Raw genomic sequence first — 14,105 nt, 5'->3', positions numbered from 1 at the left:
GGGAGGAGCCGCTATTTAAATCCCAGAGGGTGTTCTCACTGCCCTGTTATTTACGAAGGTAAGATATTTCTTTCATGGAGCTCTCAATTGTCCTGGATTTCATTTTTTCGCTATCTATTTGGAATTCTAGAAAGATCTAATGCAGCTTTCTAACTTGGATTGTTGTGTGGGTTCCCAAGTATTATCCTGATGGTCTAATTCATGCTACTTCGTTCGTCTTCTCTGATTAGGGAGACAATGAAGAAGAAGCATAAACTTCCTTGTTTTTAGACTTAATTGCTTCTCAATTTGTAGACTGGACTGTGGTTTGCCTGCACTGTCACATCCTTATTATTAGAGTAGTTGCCTGTCCTATTTCTGGGTATTAACAGAAGAGGGAAATGTGGAGACGGGGCCAGGGCAAAGGGCAGAGAGGGCGTCCAGCGGAGGAGATGCATAAGATTCGTGAATTTACAGATTCTATTCCGTCTTTGCTAGGGAACCAGCATAGGACTCATTCATGTGAATCTTCATGACTCTTGACTAGGTTTCATATTCTTTTACTCTACACCTACTCGATGACTTCTCCGAGTCAAAACCTGGTTTTCCAACTATGATCTTTAACAAAAACAGAATAAAATAGGAAAAATTATGCTGTTTAAATAAATTTCATGACCAAATGACTCCAATTTTGTGATCAACCTAAGGACCTTTTAGGTTTCATTGAAGAGTGTTCAATCCTAATCTAACAAGTGACAACAGCAAAGGAGATTTAGAAGTAACAACAACAAAGATGAAGAGAATAGCGGGCTGCTTTAGTAAAATAACAAGCAATAAGCCACTGCCAAAATTGATCCCTAAAGCCTCTTGTTTGAGCTTAGAATTGTATTTTACTAGTGTAAGTCTGACCAAATTCCCAATTCGATGGGATTAAGTCTTGGAAGATAAGAGTCTTTCCATCATCAGTAGTGACCTTGAAGGAGAGAGACTGACCACTGAGATAGGCATTGGACTGCCAATTAGCCCCCCAATTCCTAGACAACACCTTCCATTCAGTTTTCGAACCTTTGATCCAAGCAGCCTTTACTGCTCCATTTCCTCCCACATTGTGTATCAAGACCAGTTCAAAGTAGTTCTTTCCATTGATGGTGAATCTTACTCCACCATGTTTCTTGCAAGGGACCCTGCACCAACAACAACCCATTTGGCATATTAAGTCTAATTAACACCTGTGGCATAGAGAAAACCAATTAATAAGTAATAACCTTTGGTAGAGAACAGGTACAATCCCTCCTTTGTAGATGCCAATCTTCTCCCAAGCAGGCTGAGCCATGTCAAAATGCTTCAGAGGAGGATTGCACCAGCCACCATTGTCGCTTGTCTGATCATAATTCGGCGGGCAATAATTGGTCGCAGTGACGATCACCGATTGACCCTTTATGCACCACTTGGAGTCTGATTTGTAGTCACATATGACCCGGAAGCACTGTCCACAAGAGGCACCGTCATTGAACAAGGCACTACTTAAAGCTGCAGTCTTAGACCCATAACCGGTTGAGAATAGATCACCATAACCACAAGAACCACCTATTATCAATTACGATCCACTGAGATTCAGTCTCATGTCATAAAAAAAAACCATGCATATATATTACTTCGCAAACATTGCTAAGTGGAAAAATGATAAAGAAACAATGCAATTAATACCCATTGTTCCGGAGGCGTCGCCACCGCCATAGAAGGTAGCATGGCCTTGGTTCCAACCAGAACCCGTAAAGGCCTTGACTTGACTGAATTGATAAGAGAAACCCAACAAAACCAACAACACAAGAACGATACTCCTCATCCCCATTAATCTCTAGCTTACATAACAATAACAATGTGAGGATGAAGAAGAGGAAGAAAGAAAGGACAGTACTGATTACTGAAGGGACTTGAGAATGAGATTTAATTGGGATTCTATTTACAATCTGAAATCTGAATAAGTTAATAAGCAAGAAGTTGTTTCACTATTATATAAATAGGCCAGAAACAGTCGATACACCAACCTCACATGTGATCACTGCAACCCATAGAAAACACCCAGAGTTTTTAAATTCTTTAGTTAATCAATGCGATGCGATCCTCTTCTGCATCTCTCTGCAACTCTGAAGATTTATGGAGCCCCATTCAATTATTCCCACCATGCTCACATGCAGTACCCGAAAAGTACGTAGAGCAGTGAATAGGTTAAAGTTGGGCAAGTCTTTTTATTTTATGGCAAAAGGTTTTGTGTACGGCCGTGCATCGAGATGATCAATCGTGCTTGCAATTGTTGGATGGGAATGAAAGACCGTGTATTATATATGATCATGTCCATCCAATGATTAGAAGTATGACTGTGTATCATACACGATTGTGTACGAAAACTCTCCCCTTATTTAATTCATTCTATCTTGTTTGTTAATATGGGAAGGACAAGATACCATCTTGATTGAATGGATTGAAGATAGATATATTATTGCTTAGATCATCTGATCTGATGCAACTCACATGCATGGTTCGCCTTTTAACCTGTCAACACATACAAGGTGTGTGTTGCACATGATACCATTAATTGACATTTTTCCTACCAAATAGAAGAGAGAGTTTTTAGAATTAATTAGATAGAGTGTTGAGAAAAATTGAGATTGTTTAATCCCCATCAATACAGATTTCATGTTTCTGAAATTAGTGTTTCATCAACTTTCAATAGGTACACAGAAATTGTAGCCGCAATAATTAATATTCCTTTTAATTCCTTCTAAGCCATTCATTTCAAAACACATTATAAATTAAGGGAAAGAGAACGCCACCCAATCACGTAACACACATTGCTCCTGTGCTTAGACACAGGGGGATGAGAAATTACCATCACACCCTTAGTCATTTCCATCTTTTCAGGGGTTGTGACGGTCAATACGCACACCCCTGTGTTTGGATAATATTATAATATCATATACGTGTTTCTAAATTCAAGCTTTTCTAGATTTTTTTTTTTTTTTCTTTTATGACAACAATATCTTAGTATAGTTTCATTTAACATGTTGTAAAGTAATTATTTAATTAATTCCATGTGGTTTTATGTATAGTCATTTTGTTTTATAGTGCATGTGTCGAGGTAAGTCTTCATTCTCTCCTTCATTTAATTTATTAATTATTGCCTATACCTCTAAAGATCATATGAGTGAGATCGATTACTAGAAAATTATTGACATTTTATACGAATTAAAATAAATGGCTCTAAATATTAGTGGGTTGTGATTTTTAATGACCAATAAACGTGATTATTGAAATACTTGTTTGAATAGTCAACAAACAAGTATTTTAGGAAAAGATATAATTCCTCGCCATTTTTTTTTATTTTTTTTTTGGAGTAACTGAGAAGCATGTAGATTTACTACACCATTACTTACTTTTGCTGTAGGTCGAGTAGTTGATCTACCCATTGTTACGTTGCCATATCGCCATTTTGAGGTATAGGCCTTTAAGGTTTGGGCCAAAATTTGAATTATGGTGAGAGTTGAGGCCCAAACCTAGCTTAGGGACCTAACTCAAGCTCAAACTCAACAACATTGTGCAAACTTATAAGCCCATCATAGAAAGCTCTCCCTTTGGAAATCCTTACCAAATTGTATAGTAATGTAATTAGAAGCCCTATAACATACTCATACAAATAGAGAAGGAAGTTTTATGAGATGGAAAAAGAGTACCATAAATTGGTCACATGTAAAATTTGCAGCCCTACTTCATCATATAGCCAGCCGGTTATGTGTATATATATATATATATATATATATATATTACATCTTTTTCTTTGTATTTTCATTGTTCTAATCAGGGAAAACGATTACCGAGAAAAGGCCAATACTCAAAAGACTAGTCGGAGACCGGGGATGCATTCCAAATGGTACAAATCCAATCTTGGTTTCTGCCAATGGTTTTCGGAGATTAAATTAGGCGTTTTTATAATGTTTTCAATATATATGGGCTAGCATCCAGTCATTGTATGGATATGGATTAGTGAAAGAGTGTTATTGATTAGCAAGTCTGGTTGAAAGAAGCCCAATATAAGAAGTGGTACGTGTTAAAGTGTAAAGTATAGAGTGGACCTATTTTGTAATTAGGTAATAAAGCCCAATTGCCATTAGTCTATGCTCCATGTATACATATTAAAGGATAGCTATGCCCATTAATAGCTATCATCTACGACTTGTGTGGAAAAAGAAACGGACAGCAGAACAAAAAAAAAAAAAAAAAAATAGCATTCGAGAAAATCTTCGATCCATCGTATTGCAATGTAATTTTTTACATCTTTAAGTCAATGTGGGGATCAAGGTTCAAAATCCAGGTATCGGATTCGAGATCGGTCATGGCTGAAACCTTTTTGGATCGATCCAAATCGGTTAGGATCGGTCAAAAAACCCCCCAAAAATTGTTTTTTTATGGATCGGGTCATGTATTGGGCTAAGGGAATACAACAATATATGGTGCCACCCACTTTGACAAGAGGAAACTAAATAATGCATCAAAGGGCCCAAGGGATCACACCTATATATGATGACACCCACTTTGACAAGAGGACACTTAAGTAATAACTCTCTCTCTCTCTCATCTCTCTCATGGTTTTAGTGCATGGTATCGAATCGGATATTGGTCACCTACAAAATTCATATGATATTGATATGGTATCGGTATAAATTGATCGTATCAGATAAATTTACCCATGATTTTCCTTGAAAAACGGACTTTTAAATGTTTTACCCTTTCTGTACCATATCATCGATATGATATCGACATAGTATCAAGATCGGTGACTAACATAACCGATATGGACGATACGATACCGATATCTCAAACCATTCTCTCTCTCTCTCTCTCTCTCTCTCTCTCTCTCGGTTTTGGAATAATGAAAGAGACTAACAAATCACATTCATTCATTTGCCTAGCTAAACATCTAGAAAAGCATTCACCAAAAAGTACACTACAAAGCTGTGCAGATCGTAATCACTCATCTACATTGTAGGGTCTCTCATTTTACTCATTTTTGCCTTCTCTTTAGGACGACGATGATGTTGACAATAGGAGATTGATGATAAAGCAATACAAATACAAATGAATATCAAAGACACAGTTCTCTGTCTTGGAGAACAAAATCAAATAGAATCAGGATTGGAAAGGGAAGTCCAGAAATAAGTAATAAGAAAAGAAGGAATATACTATCAAGTATCTTTTATTAGGTCAAGGGTCTAGATCTTTCTTATAATAGTGTTAATATACTTTACAAGGCAATCTAGGACTTGACTTTTGCTTCGACTCTCTTTTGGCTTCCATATGATACCATGCGTGCTACCTTAAGGTGTGCTTGTGCTTGCTCCAGTCAGATATGTGAGACCCATTTGGAATGAAATAAAATTAGCACTTGTTAGACATAGATAGCGTGATTGACTTTACTAACCATCTCCTTCAATTCCCTCTTTTGATACCCGTCGGTCTTGTCAGATCTTTACAATTAGAGTTAGCAACTAATAGACATTGTTACCAATTTATAAATTAAGAGCAAAGACCAACCCTAATATAAAGAACAATTAGGCTTCTCCTGTACTAAGGCTAAATTGCACATAATACTTGACACTTTAGGACGGGTTAACAGGAAAACCATAACGTACCCATTAGGGATATCACTTCCCGTATTGAACTCCATCCAACCAAACCCATCAATCAATATCCTTCCACTAATCTATATTCCTAGCCATATAATGACGTACACGATGCTAACCCATACATGATGAAAACATTATAACACCATTTTTCATATGACGTGATACCCATGTCATGAGTGAGATTGAACATAAAATGGACTCTCAAATCAAATTGTAGGGTTGAACTTTATTTAAGGTTGCAATAGGGCCGTGGGGGTTGGGCCGGCCCTTTTAAAATCCCAGCCCAACCCTGAATTCCCTTAGATGGCTTCAAGTCTGGCCTAGACCTGATTCAGGGTCAGAAAAATCCAATCCTAACCCACCCTTCAAGGTTGGGCCAAGCTGACCCTGATTGGCCCTCGCCATAGGGAGAAAGGGAGATGCATGGGCTGGCTACTCTGAGAAGAAGAAGTAGAAGAATAAAGAAGAGGAGGTAGAAGGATAAGAAGAAATAATATGAAAAAGAAGACAATGTCACGTTGAGTCAGACCTGAGGATAAGAAGAAATAATATGAAGAAGAAGACAGTGTCGGACTCAACCCTAGGCATCAACCGTATGTAACCTGATCCAACCCCTCTCAAGGCCGAAAATTTCCAACCCTGACCCACCCTCATGACCAAGATATCTCAACCCAAGTCCTATTCAGATTCAATCAAGGTGGACCAAGACGGGTTAGAATAGTCAAGGCTAAACTTGCAGCCCTAAGTTACAACCTCCAAGACTTTCCCCCAACATTACAAATCAAGAACCATTTGAACCCCAAGTAAACAAAACCTTGCAGATAAGTGAAACCAACCATAGTCTCCATACACCATTCCTTTTACATCTGTGACTGATGACGTGCACGCCTCCGCCGCACATGTCAACATAATGACACAAGACACTCATGGCAGTGACGTAGCCAACTCTCCATGAACCCCCCCCCCCCCCCAACCTATTGCAGGTGTTTGGTAAAAGAGTCCAAAAGAAGAAGTAGGAAGGGTAAAGGTTGCTCATCTTTTGGAGATTCCCACATACTACACACACAAAGTGGGTGATGTGCTAAAAGCTAGTCGGTGACAATAACCTCACACTGAAACTTCTACACACCGAAAGTGGCCGGGCCAAGAAAGAGACACTACCAATGGGCCTTGCAGTTGCATACCCTTTGGCCAAAATGGTCCACACACCCTAAACGATTATAGGAGTGCATGCCATGCCAAACACAGTTTGAGTAGAAGACCAGTTTGTGACATGCACATGTCTCCTAGGAGCCCTTAACCTTTTCGCTTTTGATACTGATCTCATTTCTCCATGTGGAGTACAAAACCAAACATGGCACTAATCCTAATTTCTTATATAAAATTTGGGTAAAAGGTGGGCATAATAGTAGTGTACCATAAGCTAGCACTCATTATAGCAATTTGGTTCTCTTCCAGCTGTAGTGGGAGCTGGAGGGTTCGGCCCAGTAAAGATACCCAAAAATAAGGGTGATTTAGGTTATTTCATAGGTGGGACTCAAATGGGCTTCCCTATGAAATGATTATATCCTGCCTATTTTTAGGTGTTTTTGTTGGATTGGATCTTTCAGTTTTCACCACGGCCGATGGAGAGTCAGATCCTCATCATAGAGTCCGCCTTAGGTCCTCATACGATGACTGTCCTTGAGATTTGAACACCATACCTAAATTTCATGTGGATGGTGCTCAAGTCCCAAGTACGAGGACTTGAGCTAGTCACACTCCTCATTATGTTTATCTCTCTTTTCCCCTTTGAAATGACTCATCTACCCCTCTTATATGTCTCATGTTCCCATTAGTGCCACCCGTTAACTTGCCACACACTAGCGGGTGATGTGTCTATCTCTCTCCCATAGATGAATTAAATTATACTTGAAACCTGTGTGATTTCACATGAAAACCCAACTGTGACGGAAAAACAATGGAAGTTTGATCTTCTAACTACCAATGTTTTCTATTGTCTTCGACCTTGAGAATGACACACCAACTCATTGAATGCTTTTTTACTATCTTTAAATTTGTTTTTTCTGTTTGAAAAATGGTTCTGATAAGATATCCAATTAGAACTTTCAAAGCTCGTGGGGCCAACGTTTGAAAAACTGTGGCTTTTTTTGTTTAAAAAGTGGGCCTTTTTATCGTCGAGTCTACAATCATTATTGAAGTGTCTTTCTTCGGTTTGAACTTTCAATTAAAATTGGATTCTCTTTCCCGTTACATTTAGTAAAGTTTTAAGTCTTTCTATTTGTCACATGAACCTACTATGTGATAGAGTATAGAGTAAACATATGTTTTTGTTTCCACTGCTGGGATAGATATCTAGCAGACCTTTGTCGATTTGACAAGTTTATTTGAAAGTAGGTTGTGGAAGCATGTCGATATGCATGGGTGGTGTGGTATTGGACTGTTTAGCATGCATGGGGTCCCCTCTTTTGGCACGTATTTGCATGCGCCTAAAATTAGCAGTGACAACTGCTTGTTATCTAGGGAAGTGGTTGTGACCCAACCCCTAGTCTGGATGACCCAATCAATGGCATGTGAGATCGGATCAATTTCCACTCCTTGGTTTTGGATACCATATTTCCATATTTTGCGTTTATCATGTTATCTATCAGTTTTATGTATTGTGTTTCCTTTTGCTTGGCGTTGGGCGCACATGAATGAATAGCCTTGTTTTCTATCAAAAAAAAAAAAAAAAACATATTTTTTGAGCAAATTACATGCATCTCCTGCAGTTTGAAATAATATCAAATCACCCCCCTAGTTTTACTATTTTAAAAAACCCCTAATGATTCACGGTGTTATTAAATTGTTAGTTTTGAAAATAAAAGACCATTTTACCCTTTTAGTTCAGTGACCTATTTTAATTTTTAAATTCTCATTTTACCCTTATATACCTTCTTCTCCATCCGAGAAATCCCTAAATTGATTTAGGGTTTTGCCCTTGTGAAGCTCCAGCTAGCTCCGGCGAAGGTAACCATAGCTTCCGTCCGGCATCGGGATTCTCCGCCTCCTTAAATTGATTGAGGGTTTTGCCATTGTGAAGCTCCAGCTCCGAGGAAGGTAGCCATATTTGCTTCATCTTTCTTCCTTCCTCTTCTCCTCCATCTGTTTGCAAATTTCTATTCCTGCGGAAATGGAATGTTCATTGTTCTAACAAAGTTAAAAACAAACAATTTAAACTATCCTAACTAAAGAGCAAGGAAAAAAGAAAGAATCGAGAATCATATTCTCCTTAGATCTAACTATTGACAGTCAATATATGAATTAAGATCCTTCTCTTTTAGGACAGCAATGATGTATGTAGAACAGTAGATCTGATTTGGAATTGCGGATTCCAATCCTCTTGTTCGGTTGTGGATTTTTGTTGAGATCGAGCCCAAGATTCAATATTTGATCGAGTTGTGGAGTATTTGTCGTGATTTTTCTGTGGGATGGGATCCGAGGGACACCATTTTTGTATGAGAGATTCTTTTTAATCTTTTAACTTCTCTCCTCCTTCGAAGGATTGTTCTGCAAGGGGTGATGAGGGTTCTCTCTCGTTTCTGTGCAAGGGGTGGGGGTGCCGAAGACAGAATGGGGAGAAAGAACAGAGGAGGGTGGGACTGGAAAGGGGTTGCAGAGGAGATGGGGAGGAGCAAACCAGAAAAAGTCACCATCCAAAACCGGGTTCAAGATTTGGATGAACAAAGAAGTAGGTAAAATAGTATGAAAAATACCAGATCTGGAAAATTTCCAGAAAACAAATTACCTCAAGAAGCAATAGGAGAACTTGGATTGCAGGAGATCAAACCACCGGAAGGACTTAAAACTTGGATGGAGTCTGCTGTATGTTGAGATTAATTGATCCTCAAAAATTGATCCAAATCAAATGGTTCAATGAGAAGTAATTTAAGATTCCAAGATTCTGGAATCAAACTCCAGAATTAGCAATCGCAGGCCTGGTATGCTTGAATAATGATAAATTGCAGGAGGAGAATCTTCAATTTTCATAAGGGTTTGGTTTGATTTTAGTTCAATCGAGCAACCAACCCAAGACTTCTTCTTCTTCTCCGATGCAAGGCTCGTCTGGAATGGCGGTGATTAAGTTGCAGGTCAAGTGAGAACTGATTTGAGTGGAAGAGGAATAAGAACAAGACAAAACGAAGGAGGAGATAGAGAAGAAAAAGATGGTAGCAGAAGGGTAATCTGGTCATTTTACAAATGGTGCATGGAAAAAAAATAGAAAGGTAATATAATCATTTTCAAAAGTTTAACTACAGCTAACTGTTTAAACTTAACAATAAAGGGCTGCACGTACAAGGTAAAACTAAAGGGGTAGTTTGTTATTGTTTCAAACTATAGGGGGTGTATGTAATCTGCTCCTTTTTTTTTTCAATCAAAGATTGAGTAATCAAATATGCTATTTTGTATATTTATCTCCATTTGATGGTATTTTGATAATTTTAATAGATCTTTGAATTAAGGTTTGAGCAAATTTCTTTGTTTATTTTAGATTAAATTTGATCATTGAGATGTATGTGGGGTTTTCTGTCATATGGACTAACTCATGCATGGTCTTCTACCAAAAATAAATAAAAACTCATGCACAGTCAAGAGCAAATAGTTAAGCCTTACACTTCACTAGGCATTCACTAGGCATAGTGACACCTAAAAGGAATCAAATTTTATTATGTATAGTAATTAAAGTTTACTTTATTTTTCAACAATATTACTTTGCATTTGAATCAATTTAAAAAGTGCTTTCAAGTTTTTTTTTTTTTTTGATAAAAAAACTGCTTTCAAGTCATTTATACTATTAAAATTACAAAAAAAAAAATTTAAAATTAAGTTTACTTTCCTTCATTTCATATTATTTGCAACCAATGGAGTTAATTAAGAAGCACTTCATTAAAAGGGAATTAAACTAAAGGACCCTGGCCTTCAAGTTGGATTCTTTTAAGATGATGAAAATAGTGTTCAAGTACTAGTGAAATTTGACTCAATGATATAAAGGAGAAGATGCCGACAACGACGATGATGGCAAGCTTGCCTGGGAACGGCGGTCATCGCCCTTTGTGGCAATCTCTTTTCCGACAACGGCAGAAGCGCAACGTCAACAACAGCTTCCTTGCGATGCATATGGCATGTGCTTGTTTGGGCGAGAAACAGTCTGCAAACGACGATATGCTCCTCTGCAACTCTTGCGCAACTCCGTGGTAGTTCAGCTGTCTTCCCGTTCGCCTTGAAACCCTTGCCTCTGCTGCTCAATGTGACTGTCCAAACTGTGTTCTGATTGCCGACGATATTCCGGCACCAATCGTTGGAATATTTTTGGCATCCGGCGAGTCTGCAACTCCCAGCGAACTGACCTATGTGTTTCGAACTATTGAAGCTATTGAATCCTTGAAGAAGCAAGAGAAGGCCAAGAATCGGCAGGAGCCCATGTCCAAAAGCTCGCCGCACCTTCCACTCCCTCTCCGCCCTGCTTCCATCTTGGCTACCATCGACGTTACCGCCAACCATATCCCTACCCCTTCCCCTTCCCCTCTCTTGAAGTCCCCAACAATGTGGATTATTGGGGTTTTTTTCCATTGCCGGCAAACGATCTATTTTGGTGGGATCCAAATACTGGTTTTAGTCTTTGGGTTCTATGTGAAAAACACCGAGGGGCTACTGGAGGGTTTTTCTTTTCTTTTTTATTTTTATTTTTTATGTTCTTACAGGTGATGCCAACTTTGATGATGATGGCACCATGGTTATCGTCGGCTCGGATGATCCAACGGCTGTTAAACGTCCACCAACCACCTCCTGTCACCTGACGATGCTCCACTCACTGATCTAGCAGATCCTTGCAAATCTGTTAGAAAGCAGGCTGAGGCAGCAACTCTTGTGGTCTTCTTGCCATCAACTGAAGTTCCACTCGCCGATCCATCAGACATTTGTCTATCCGGCATGTCTGTGTGAAAGGAGGCTGTGGCAGTATGTCGGCATGCGTGGGCAATGTGGATTTGTTACTTTCAACATGTATGGTGACCCCTTTATTTGCACATTTGTGCATGCGCTTAAACTTAGCTGTGTTTACAACCTGTTCTCTAGGGAAGTGTTTGTAAACCAACCCCTAGTCTAGATGACCCAGTCAATGGCATGTGAGACCGGGTCAGTTTCCACTCCTTGGTTTTGGATACTGTATATCCATATCTTGCGTTTATCATGTTATCTATCAGTTTTATGTATTGTGTTTTTCTTTGTTTGGCGTTGGGCGCACAAGAATGAATAGCCTTTCTTTCTACCCCCCCAAAAAAAAATTGATATAAAGGTGCCTGCAAGTTTGTGCATCCTCAATTTGTTGTATTTTTTTTTCATGTTGGGGAAAGGCTCTCTGAGCCAAATGTGTACACTACGCCTTTTGATCACAAGAATTATTCATTTATTTTGTTTTATGAATTAAAAACAAAATGATTAAAACAATCAATATAAATGGGTGTAGAGTACCCTCCTTGCTCAAAGAACCCTCTCACTTTTTTTTCTTTCAAACCATCACATTGATTTAATCTGCTATGGCATTTTCCTCTAGCAACATATGGTGGAGCCTATCCCCTTTTTTTGGGTGGGGGAGTGGGGTAGATTTTTATATTGGAAGAAGAGGTTGGTTGAAAGTGAACTCAAGATAGATGGTGGGGGAAAAAAAGAAGGAAATGATTGGTCTAATTGATTTGAAAACAAATATGACTTTAAACAATATAGATTTGAGCTTATTTTTTATATGATCGGGTTTTTCTTCACTCACGGTGAATGTGATTCCATTCACCAGGGGTGTTAGATGGACAGAAGAGGGCATCATGAGGGTGTTTTGAAAAAATACTAAAATCCTATAGGGGTTTGTGAACCCTAGTATGGTGGGTGGAACCGTTCTCAATGGATGAAAGAAAATTGTCTTTTTTTCTATAACTTGTAGAAAGTTCTTTTATACTTGTTAATTTCTTTCTAAAATTTTTACAAAAAAAATTCTTTCTAAAATGGAAAAAAAAAAAGGAGAGAGGAAATCTAAATGAAGAAATAGAACAATTAGATAGATTCAAAAAAGTCCAACACCAAAGGAGGAAAAAAATTTAACCTACCCTCCCCCCCCCCCTCCTCCCCCAAAAAAAAATCGTTCCTTAAAAGAATTAACCATGGTAGACAAGACTTCTCTGTTCCGGAAAACCCATGGTTACATGAATCTAATAACCGTAAGAATGTATAAACTATATTTTTTGGTTTGTCCATTGCAGGGCTTACTAAATAAGGTATTTCGATGTAGAAGAATAGAGATAGAAGACCGGGAAGAGGCGTTTGATCGAAAACAATTTCAAGCATAAAGACAAGAATGTGGTAACAGTGTTACAAGCATAGTTGGAAAATCAAGTTTTCTAACTCGACTCGTCTTTCAGAAATACTTAGTGACTCGACATTGTCAAACACGGTCAAGGTAAGTCAAGTTTTTTTTTTTTTTTTTTTTTTTTTGGGGGGGGGGATAAATATGTATAAATTACTATAAAAAAATCAGAAAAAAAATATGAGAAACCCACAAAAAAATAAAGGAATCACAAATCAATGCATTTTGAGTTTATACCATTGAACAAGAGAAGGGAGTCGAGGGTAGTTGAGGGTTTCTTATTGTTTTAAAATACAGATTTACTATTTTACTCAACTCAGATTCTAAGTGAATTAGCTTTATGATTTTTTAAAAAACGACTAAATTTGCCGAGTTTGTCATGACTTGAATAAAATATCAAATCTTATTTGTGTCGGAGTATTTATGACTCAAGTCTCATCATATTTTACCTTATTCTATTCCACGCAAATTTTAACCAGATTTTCCAAAATTTTGACCTCTACTCGAACGAGTCGCCTTGGTCAAAGCCCATTTTCCAACTATGGTTACAAATGAGAAAAGAATTTTTGGTAAAGGAAAACATAAATTGCTTGAAAACGAAAAAAAAAAACTGTTTTTCCTATATGCTTTTCTATTAATAATGACAGAAAATGCATCTACTTCTAGAAAGAAAACAGTAAATGAATAATTCAATCATTGATATGGTCTACCATATGATACTTATCGAAGAATATCCAAATATCCGAAGGAGTGGCCGACAATCGTACGCCTTATCCATCAAAATCACAGAAAAATAAACTCTCTTTGTTACTTGCTCTTTCTCCACTTTTTTTCTCCTTACAATCACTTTAATCATTTGATGGATGTATTCTCACAACCTTTGTTTATTATGATTAATGTGGGTAAAGATGCTAATCGGTCATATTTATTGTTTAAGGAATTGAATTTGGTTCGGTTGAATTGGTCGATTTGGAATAGCATTTGTCGATTCTATTCCCAAACAAGAGTACCATAATCAGCATATGTACCTCTTATAATAACACCATGAAAGT

The 14,105-nt window shown here is 37.9% G+C and overlaps 2 protein-coding genes across 3 annotated transcripts in view; one reads left to right on the top strand and one right to left on the bottom strand.

Moving 5' to 3' along the window:
* LOC122658814 (putative polyol transporter 1) overlaps positions 1-9,938 on the top strand; it is a 29,707-nt gene extending 19,769 nt beyond the window's left edge. For both annotated transcript variants that reach the window (XM_043853936.1, XM_043853935.1), the window contains one exon: positions 9,926-9,938. The gene's annotated coding sequence lies outside the window, so the exon portion shown is untranslated. The remainder of the gene's footprint in view (positions 1-9,925) is intronic.
* Positions 772-1,848, bottom strand: LOC122658817 (expansin-A11-like). The gene is made up of 3 exons (XM_043853938.1): positions 1,687-1,848; positions 1,245-1,566; positions 772-1,163 (listed from the first exon to the last, which is right to left on the bottom strand). Exons 1-3 carry the CDS (start codon positions 1,829-1,831, stop codon positions 857-859), a joined length of 774 nt encoding a protein of 257 aa, XP_043709873.1. The 5' UTR covers positions 1,832-1,848; the 3' UTR covers positions 772-856.
* Positions 9,939-14,105: the final 4,167 nt, after the last annotated feature.

The sequence above is a fragment of the Telopea speciosissima genome, chromosome 4 (assembly GCF_018873765.1).
Source record: "Telopea speciosissima isolate NSW1024214 ecotype Mountain lineage chromosome 4, Tspe_v1, whole genome shotgun sequence".
Lineage (NCBI taxonomy): Eukaryota > Viridiplantae > Streptophyta > Magnoliopsida > Proteales > Proteaceae > Telopea > Telopea speciosissima.
The sequence above is the reverse complement of the archived record's forward strand: the minus strand, read 5'-3'. Positions and strand labels throughout refer to the sequence as shown.

Coding starts and splice junctions, on each gene's coding strand:
- LOC122658817 (XM_043853938.1), bottom strand. CDS start 1,831: ATGGGGATGAGGAGTATCGTTCTTGTGTTGTTGGTTTTGTTGGGTTTC. Junction 1,567..1,686: donor CGACGCCTCCGGAACAATGG/GTATTAATTGCA, acceptor AATTGATAATAG/GTGGTTCTTGTGGTTATGGT. Junction 1,164..1,244: donor GTACCTGTTCTCTACCAAAG/GTTATTACTTAT, acceptor TTGTTGGTGCAG/GGTCCCTTGCAAGAAACATG.